The following is an 11030-nucleotide window of genomic DNA, read 5'->3' on the forward strand; positions in this document are numbered from 1 at the left end:
AATCAACAAATTCAGTTTAATCAACAAATTCCTAGGATTTTCTTCCATCGATTCTTTCTCTTCACCATTTGTAAAATATTTTTGTGCACAGCCATGAACTTAATTTCTAAATATTCAGTAATTTATGTATGTTTGTACAAACTTTGTGTACAGTCATATTTATTGTGTGTAGTGAGAATAATTTGAAAATGAACAAAAACTCTGCTTCTATCGCTATACCAATGCAAATAATTTTACTGTTAACTCTGGTAAAAATCTTCTGGGATAAATATTACTTGGTAACCAACGAAACCATATAAAACCATAACAATGCAAATAATGTTCTTGTTTACATTGGAATAACTTCATTGATATACCAGTGTAAATAATGTTAATAGTTACTATGTTAGTGAATAAAACGTAATGAAAATACTTTGACTGGTAACTATGGTAAATATGTCTATGTAAATATAAAAATACTTGTATTAGTAACTATAATAATGATGTCTAACTATACCAATAACATACTGGTATCAGTAAATAGGGTATACTTGTATAGCGTTACCAATGTAAAATCTGTTACTTGATTTGATTTGGAAACGGGTATACTTTGCATGAGTTATTGTTCTAAAGAATAGGTGTTACTTTGTGTAATAGGATTGACCTGAATGGATGCTTGGATTAAATGACAACACAACACAATTTGATGAAAGATGGAAGTTTATGAAATGAAGTAATACAAATATGTATATACTCTACAAATACAGTGTAATTCTTTCACGCTCTAAACATATACAAATACAGTGTAATTCTTTCACGCTCTAAACATACGACTCATTCGATTACTTTACACAAACATTCACAAATGGGAAAAGAAAAATTTGATTGACTTATTAAAAAATGAAGGTATGATTCATATAATCTCATGTAATGAAAGAAAGATTCAAATAATCCCATGTAATGAAAGAAATATTCAAATAATCTCATGTAATGAAATATTCAAATAATCTCGTTTAATGAAAGTGAGCTTCAAATAATCTCATGTAAAGAAAGTAAAATTCAAATAACCTTATATAATGAAAGTAAGAATTAAATCATCTCATGTAATGAAAGTGAGATTCTAATAATTTCATGTAATGAAAGTAAGGTTCAAATACTTTCATTACTTGACTCAGTAGTACTCAGTTGAAATAATATCAGTTGAAACAAATATGTTCAATTGTAATCAACCTTCCGACTGTACCAAACATATGACTCGTGACTCACTGATTTGTACAGCCCGTATGATTCACAAACACGTATGACTCAACTACTTGTAAAAACTTGCAAACGAAACATTTTGACCTGGTTCACGTGGCCATTGTCAAACCACACAGTCCTCCTGAATTCTTGGGTTGGACAACACTTGTATTAGCCACACACACCCTTCATGGATCCCCTATGGGCACAAGTGTACAAATCAACAATTCCGTCCTTGTATGGCTTTGGTGGTCACATCTGCTTCCATCTCTATACAGACATACAGACGGACAGCCCGACATCTTTATATACCAGCACACACATACACACAGCTAAAATAAAATCAAACTGGTCATAATAACAGGTACGGAATTAAAATGTATAGATACATGCTACTAAATTAAACTCTTAATAACAACATGTAACAATTCAAAAGTTCACAACGTTTGAAATCCGCGTAGTGGTAAAGGCAACATTTCACGCTATGACATTAAAAACTGAATATGCTTCACAGATGAAATAAAATAAAAATGTAACACTTACCCCTACGGCTGTAAAACAAAAATGGAGAACGTACACTCCTTGAAAAGGTCCCAAAAAGACCAGTGTGTCAATTAAGGGGAAAAATACCATTGCATACCGTGCTTTTTGTGTCTCTCGCTGAAAGCTAAGACCAGATTCATGCTAGTTCAGATGCTTAACTAGAAAAATGATTATCCACCCAGGTAACGTCGTACGAAAGTACGACTAAAATGATCAAATCGTTTTTAAGGCGAAACTAAGTTATTTCTTGCCTTATTCTGTGACACTTTGTTAAAAACACATGCGTTGTTATTTCCGTAAATATTAACACTTGGATATCGTTGTCTAAGTGTAGTCTTGGTATAATATAGATATAAAGTAAGTCTTATACGTGTATCTATTGTATTTATATAATCAGGGCCGGCGCTACCATATAGGCAAACTAGGCAACCGCCTAGGGCGCTGATTTCAGGGGGCGCATTTCTCCAAATCAACAAGTTTTGAAAAATAAATGAATAAATTTCAGTTTTATTGAGGATCGTTTTTTATCCTGGTTTATTTCATACAGGGACAAATAATCGGGTAGATTCAGTCTTATATGTTTGTTGGGTATGAAAAGACAAATGTACATGATGTTTATAAATTTTGAAATTGATATTTTCCGGGGGGGGGGGGGCGGCGCCAGAATCTAACCTTGCCTAGGGCGCCAGATAGTCTGGCGCCGGTGCTGTATATAATCCGTCTAATAGAGACAATCCGTTGAAGTATTGTATGGATTCAGTGGTGGGCCAAGTAGGTTCGTAAAATGTTAAGTATAAAAACAATTTTGATATTATATTATTGATATCAGTCTTTAATAGAATGAAAAATGTAGCATTTTGTGACGTTCTGCTCATTGTTACATGTTGGGCGTACAATGCAAATGATGCGTCGACATTGCAACCTAGCGACTGGGCAGTTTTCCATTGGATTAGCAATCTGATATACCAAATTACTCGTGAATTCCATTAGCAATTAAGAGGATGTATTTTCTTGGCACGTTAATTTTAGAGACTTAGACTTTTGGGGGTGGAGAGGATGGAATTTCAACAACTGTATAGCAAATGTTTGGTGTTTGTTTTTTTAGGAAATTGGCAAAGTTTTGTTATATGGTATATATTGCATGTGAAATCTTAGAATTCGGCGATACCGACTTTATGATTACCGGTTACATATCTTATGTGCATTTGTGTGGTTGTTATTTAACAACAAATATTGAAGAAAGAATTAATTACAGTGGTATCTACCCATAATAGGAGGTAATTCCTGACTTTCGGATTATATGTGATTCAGTAAACGGTTGCAATAATAAATATAATTCTATAGTAAACATCATCTCAGCGTATTCGGTGCCAAACATTGCAGTTTTTACAATTATATTTGTATGCAGAGACTACGTCGAGTATATTTTGCATTTGACTTTTGAAACTGTCAAAAGAATCTCTGCAACGTTTTCGAGAGAGACCATGTCGACATTTTTCTTTTCAGAACAAAACTACTGTAATTCGTCGTATCGCGGACTTTCTTGGACGGAAAGCTTTAAGCGATGAGTTGGTTGAGAAGATAGCAAATCACTGTAGTTTCGAAAACATGAAGGAGAACAAATCTGTGAATTTTTCCTATACCGAAAGCATCAAACAGACTGATACTTCGTTCTCTGGTCTTATGGACAAAGGTAATTAAATAGTAGTAGCCACGACAGAGACGAAATCACAAAATATATGCTTAGATAAGTTCTATCATTTTAAATCAAAGAAATTGTCTAATTACAACAAATTAGATTTCATGCAAATTCATTTCGGGAAGTTTAAGCTAAGGTTAATTTAAACGACGAAAAATGTGATTGGCTATCAGAAAGTAATAAATCAACAATTTTAAAATTAATTTTATTTCATGGTTTTAAATAACTTGTGCAAATTAAGCATTTGAAGGCAAAAAACGAAATGTGATTGTCGATCAGAAATGAATAAATCAACAATTTTGAAATGAGTTTCGTTTAATATTTGTCAATACATTGTGCAACATAAGCACTTGATGGCAAAAAAAAAACATTCTTTGCATAATTTTTTCCTCATCAGGTCAGATCGGTGGGAAACGTTACGTGTACACAGAGGAGATGCTACGAAGAATGGAGGAGAAGTTTGAAAGAAAACTTGGAGGTTCGGGGTTGACCTTTAAGTAGAGGGCTTTCCTTGCCACACAAAGATAAAAACGATTGATATTTACTATGTCTATGTAATGATTATGTCAAAAGGAAAACGTGTCTTTCCGTTTGCAAAGCTAGTCAGTATTGATATAAAACTACTAGCCCGCAACACGCACAAGCGTTTGCTTTTAACCTGTGCTTTTTAAAGGACATATTTAAGACAATTTAAATTTTAAAATATTTGCATCTTAATGTCAATATAGACAGTATTCTCGTTCATTTTATAGTTATATCAAAGTATATCCTTTCAAGCAAATGTAAATTAACAGTTTTGTGAACTAATTTTAAAGAATATTTAAATCTCGAGATGAAACTTACCAAATCCGTTGTTATGATCTTAGTTCCACCTAAAACACAGTAAATCAGTTGCTATCATATTATTTCTACTCAAAAACATATATGTTTCTATGATCTTATTTCCACCCCAAAACAAACCAAATCCGCAGTGGCGTCACTAGGGTCGGTGTCACTCAGCGCGGTAACTCATGGTGTGACCCCCATGGACCTCCTTCCGTAACAGACCATACAAAATCCTTAGTAATGTCATTTTGGTGTCACCCCCTCTGATGGTGTTACCCGGTGTGGTCCGCAAACCCGCATGACCCAGTGACACCACTGCAAATCTGTCGCTATGATCTTTTCTCCACCCAAAAACATATCAAATCCGTTGATATGATCTTATGTGCACCCAAAAACATACCATCTCCGTTAATATGATATTATTTCCACCCAAAACATAAATTCAGTTGCTATGATCTTATTTCCACCCAAATGCAAAGCAAATCCTTATTCTTTTATAAGCACGATAGGTATATTTAAACCTATCATAGTGCACTGAACTATGTTCTTTACAGGCTTTTTTTTTTTTGGCAACATCTAAAATTTGTATTGTAATTCCTCCTCTGAGGCCGCTAGGTGAAATTACATAACAATTGCAAGACGCATTTTCCAGTTACACTCCAGTATATCACAATTTTTTAGCTTTCAAATTTCGATCAGGTTTAGAAAATAAACCTTTAATAACGATGAAATAATTTCTTCTTTAGAAGGAATTATCCAGTTATCTTTAGCATTTTGTACAAAGATATAATTTTGATAGTTTCATTCATTTGTAGGAATGAAGTCTGTAGGGCGCATCCATTTTAGAAATATTCATCTACTATTTAAATTTACTTCAAATTATTAAGTTTCAATATTATTCTAAACATTTTTTAAATGCAAAAACAAACAAACACACGCACATGTATATATGTGTGTATGTATGTATATACGTATATATATATATATATATATATATATATATATATATATATATATATATATATGCTTTCGTATGTGTGCGTGCACATTTAGATCATACAAACTGGCCTCCAAACTCTCGTGAATGTCCTTTTATCGATAATAAACTATATTTAAACCAAAATACATCTTTTCTTAGCCAAAGGTGGCTCCAGTTATTTCTTTTACTAATGTAATCATGTACATTTATATATGAAAAGCAGTATAATGATTAAATGAAAAGGCTTACATTTTCGTATTTCTGTTCAAGAAAATGTAAAGGTGTTGCCAATAATAGTATGTGCTTGTTTAATAAACTGGAATTTAGTGGTGCAAAATTTGATTTGACTGTTCATTAATACATTGACTGTTTATATGCTTCTTGGTCGCGAACAAACAAGACGTAAAAACAGATCCTTGTCTCGTTATACTGAAATAAATTATATGTGAGTTTATAATCCTGAATGATGTGTAAAATGTTCTAAGATTTTGCTTTATGACTTATAATATTTCACCTACGTCTGTTTTTCTCATTGCACTCTTTTCCGTGGCATGGCTAAATTTATAGTTATTCATAAGAAAGCAGTTTCTTTTGCACACCGAACTCTCATCAACACGTGTCCACGTTGTTGTTGTAGGGTTTAACGCCATTTTCAGCACACGATAGGCTATACATGGCGGCCAGAATTAATGGTGGAGGAAGAACCCGGGAAAACCCCGGAAAGAACCACCGACCCTCGAGAAGCTACTGACAAACTTTCTCACTTACCCACATTGGCCGAACCCGAGACTCGAACCTACGCAGCACGTGTCCACGTACATTTGTAGTTATATATATCTCGACTATAGGTTGTTCTGAAAATGACTGCAAATTACAGCAAGTTATATCCTACGTACTTTGCTTATGTTTTAGCAACGTTCTTCACCATATACTTTTAATCCACTTGTCTGTTAAATATAAAAAGAAATGAATATTTTTTGTTATGCAAGTCTAAATGACCCCCCCCCCCTTCTCTTTTGTCAGGTTGAAACATAATATTAGCTACATATTAGCATCAATCCTCTTCAGACAATCGAGTGTTGATTGGTAAAACAAATTTAATTTTATTGCTTTTTATCTTAACCACTGAGAAATGAAAAGAATATCAGGATGAGCATCCGCAACAGGCGTATACTTTTGGATGCTTGTGTCCCATTTGAGCAAACATTAGGATGTAGAACTGACAGATATAAAGGTACACAGAATATTATGCTTCTAATTAAGATGTTTATCGCCAACACGTCATTCAGTATCTCATTTGTATTTTAGATCTGGCCATAATACGAACATGGATGTTAAATTAGGTCGCCAATTCGAGGTTATCAACAGAATCTGCACCAGCGCCCTAGATGTTAATTTCAGTTTCTCATACGAGAAATCATGACTTGTAAAATAAAGTCAAGAAAGCAATTTATAGAGGTTAGATTGGCGTGTTTACTTGTTGCCTTCGGCTTAATACACTTCGGCACTTAAGCTGCCTTCAGTGAGTCTTCATAGGGTTCATCTTTGAGAAATCGTTGCTGTTTTACAATAAAGTGCAGCATGTCGACAGTCATCATTTTCGATGGGCTTTTTTTTCTTCAAATCTAAAGATATGTTACTTATAAGTATGCAAATTATGTAGTATATTCCAACACATAAATGGCACTCCACAAAGTGATTTATTGTAGAGCCTTGTGTTAGGTACATCTATATTTTTGCTAACTCTTGGTACATGGTTTTACCTATATGTGTAATATTTATCATGGCTATCAACTCTAGCGATCATCTATAATCAAGAACTTTCGATTTACTGCAAGATATTTGTGGCCAGATCTTTGCATTATTTGATTTGGAAATGTAGTTTTAGACAAATTTCATATCGAGTTGGAATTTTATAAATGTTACAACATGATGGTCTTGAAGAAGGTAACAAATGAGAAAACCAACAATTTAGTAACACTCAAAGAATATGTTATTTCCCTAGAAAGCCAAGTGAAAATTTAAAACGAAATTACAATATAGTGAATTTAATACCAAATAGCTCTAAAAGTTTTAACTTGAGTCCAAACGTATAGTGTTGCGAATAAATTCCAATGGTGTTCAGAATAAATTCCAGTGGTGTTCAGAATAAATTCCAGTGGAGATCAAAATAAATTCCAGTGGTGTTCAGAATAAATTCCAATTTTAAATGTGCTGGTGTGCCAACAACCTTACAAATGTTGATGTGCCAACGGTATTGATCAGCCACAATTATACACTTTAGAATGTCTTTAATTGAATTCACAATATACACAAAATAGTGATTTTGTCCAAACGTATCAATGAACACTTGTGATTCCATAAGTAAATCATCTCAACATGGAATACAACCAAAATACTATCTCCATTACAGGTGTGAAGATAGAAATGAATAATTATGATATGAACAGCTTTATATAGCCATCCACTTCATCTATGCTGCAATTATTTCCTGAAAATATTATGTCATCTTAATGGAAAATTTTCATCAAAGTGTAAGCGAACTTTGTGTCTAGAGTCTTCAAAGGCCAGAATCAAGTCTCTGTCTTGAACTAAAGCCCGAGTAAACATGTTTTAAAAAGCTATATTAGCCAGGTAGGCCCAACTCTTACCTGGAATTGTGGACAAAGGTCTCTCGTAAAGTAAAAGAAAGGTGTATGCATTGAAGGCTTCTATTACATATTTAATCAAATATGAAATACAATTTAAATTATATATGGTATATTAGCAATGACACAAAATGTAGATGAATATAGTACTGTTGTGCATCAGCTTATACTTTCCCTTGATGTGTATGTCAGTTTTGTATTCCTGCACTGTTAAACTCACCTGCCCAATTTTTGTTGTTGTTCATTTCGCAGATGAATTTAAGGGGTTATGGTCGCTGAACACAATATTCGACGACTATTCTGAACTAATGGAAACTTCAAAGTGTTGCAAAGCTAACATTATAGTCAGATATTCCTTCTTGATTGTGAAATATTTATCTTGTGCTGGTTTGATGTTTTAGAAAGATAGCACACCACACCATCGCCACCTTTTTCATCTTGTTGAATCAATACGCCACCAACTCATCAGCACTTGCATCAGACATTTTAAAGCATTGGAATTTTAAGCTGCATGATGCACTGACTGGTATGACTGTTAATTTATCAAAATCGGTTTCTTCTTACTGACCGCACAGTATTGACCTTAACGTTTGGTCGAAATTTGCCGTGTTTCACAATACGTCCTAAAATAAATACAAACACGACAACACTTCTACCGAAATTGTTAAATTTACATTACTGAGTCGAACAAGGAATTAGCAAATGATTTGCAAGTGATCTCTCCATGTATCGTTGTTGATGTGATTTAATCTATGTAAGCGCCATAATTATTTATGCCGTATGTTATCATGTTGATGTTGATGGCGAAATGTACATAACAAACGGCATCACTTTATACTGATAATTATGTCTGGAGTTATGAATGTCGAAATTTTCTCTGCTCTTTCAGAAGGTCCAAATATTTGCATTTCCACTTTTGTCATTGTAGTCATATATTTTTGGCACCGGAAGTGAATCCTTTGGTGACGCTGTTCACTTTTCCATACCCAGTACGCAATAGGAGAGTATTCTCTGGTTTCGGCACAATACTACAATCAAACTTCAGCGACCTATACTTGGTTCCACGAAACTATTCTCCAGCAAGTACTGAATCTCGTTTGTCAAAAATTCATATCAGTACGATATGATTCATCATGCAAGGAAGCTGTTTCATAAGTATAGAATCTACAATTTAAACATGGTAGATTTTACTTGATCGATTGGAAACATCTCCAAACAAGCACTCAAATTTATCTATTAGCTGTTTTAGTCCACTCTTTCCTTTTGGAGATGAAAATTTCTGGTCCAGCATATTCATTTATTTCACTTCCGACGACTGGCTACACCGACGTTACAACGGTCAGTTTCCGAGCAATCGTTTAAATCTTCACTTCGTGGATCAGTTACAACTAAATTCATTGACTAATTCACAGGAGTATCTCTGACGATACCCATTTAACATAGTCATATACCAAAGTATTTTTTGTTTCCTCCTCGCAGGAAAACTACTCATAATTTAAGTCACTTTCTTCAAACTTTCATAAGACCATTATACTTAGCCTGAAGAGGATTTATTGGTATGGAAAAAGCCAGTAATGGATCACCGGGCTGAAAAATCTGTTGTATTTAGGTCATACTTCAGTTTTCATTTTTCACCGAGATGAGTAAAGATTAGTACTTGGCAACTTCACAGGCACATAGCAAGTTGTATTTGAAATTAGAGATATACTCAAGAAGATCATTCTCTGTATACTCGTTTGAAGCATGTTTCTTTTTTAATACTTTCAATGGTCTACGGACTGTATCTTCAAAAACTAGTTCCAAAGGACTAAATCGTAAAGATTCTTCAAACGATACCCTAACATCGAACATCACCAAATAAACACCCCATTATCAACGTTTTCCGGTATCGGGCAATATGACCGAATCATGTTCGTCCATGTTCAATGAAATCTTTCCAAATCCGCTTGATTGTTAGGATAATATGCAGACGATTTATTGTGTTTAATGTCTAATTTATGCGTCATTTACTGGGGCATAGTTCAAAACATAAACCGTGCCCGTCTATCAGTATTTCGACTGAAAAAAATCACGAGATTCTTAGAAGATTTAAGAATTCTTAGGAGGAAATCTAACATCTATTGGAAGACACATTTTACAATATAAACTGCTTAAGACAAGAATCGAGTTCCATGGTCAAACAAATCTATATGTGCATCTGGCACTATATAGACGTTAATACTGAAATATTACTAACGCGAAGAACAATGCTGTCAAACTTGAAAAAGAAGTCGGGTCGGAACGTTAGTAACAATGCTTTGTGAGCTCAAATATGTAATCGTAATACAAAAATGATGAGAGCTACGAAAGCAAGTTATGATTTATCTATTATAGCTTTGCATGGTGAGATCAGCACTACAAATGATGTTGCATTAAATTACTTTCACTCAAACTAACATGCCAAGGTTTCAATAATCTAAAACATACGAAGTAATATGTTACATGAGAAACTCTTAATAACATTTGACGATACTAGGTAGTTTTGGCTAATTACGTAAAAGGATCAACATAATGAAAAGATTTGAACGATTTTGTAGCAAAAGTTTACAATAGCGACAGACTAGTTCAAAGCGAAAATAGACAAATAGAATACAATAGTGGTAGAATTGATATAGATAAACCCAAATAATTGACCATAAAGAGCCATAGAAGCTTGATGAGAAAAGTGACTGAAGATCTGCATTTACAGTGATTTACGATTGTTGCATTGCACAGAGTTTTATTATCCAGATGTTGGATTATTTCGTTATTTGAAATAGAAATATAACTTTATGAAATGAAAAGGATACCTAAATAGTTATGTTGTTAACAAAGAAACACAATGGTCCTTGAATATTTCTTAGTCTAAAGCATACCGCAGATGCTTTGGACCAGATATGCGGTTATCTATGATCCTATACGTTTTGCTCAATGCAAGACACATGCAACGGATGGTTGCATTCCGTTGTATGAAGATCTGTCGGATTAGAGCAATTAACGTAATACAAATGCCAGGATTCTACAAAAGGCATTCTTACTGTCTGAAGAAAATGTGCACTATATGCAAAGAACAACGTTTTTGTTTGGGTTTTATAAATAA

The 11030-nt window shown here is 33.8% G+C and overlaps 1 protein-coding gene across 1 annotated transcript in view; it reads left to right on the plus strand.

The window, feature by feature from the left end:
• LOC149796011 (uncharacterized) overlaps positions 1–5601 on the plus strand; it is an 89235-nt gene extending 83634 nt beyond the window's left edge. The window contains exons 12-13 of the mRNA XM_089963912.1: positions 3268–3454; positions 3858–5601. Coding sequence (XP_089820038.1) covers positions 3268–3454; positions 3858–3961 — 291 coding nt within the window. The 3' untranslated portion in view covers positions 3962–5601. The remainder of the gene's footprint in view (positions 1–3267; positions 3455–3857) is intronic.
• Positions 5602–11030: the final 5429 nt, after the last annotated feature.

This window comes from Sinohyriopsis cumingii, chromosome 7 (genome assembly GCF_028554795.1).
Source record: "Sinohyriopsis cumingii isolate HCF-2022 chromosome 7, ASM2855479v2, whole genome shotgun sequence".
NCBI classification, from domain to species: domain Eukaryota; kingdom Metazoa; phylum Mollusca; class Bivalvia; order Unionida; family Unionidae; genus Sinohyriopsis; species Sinohyriopsis cumingii.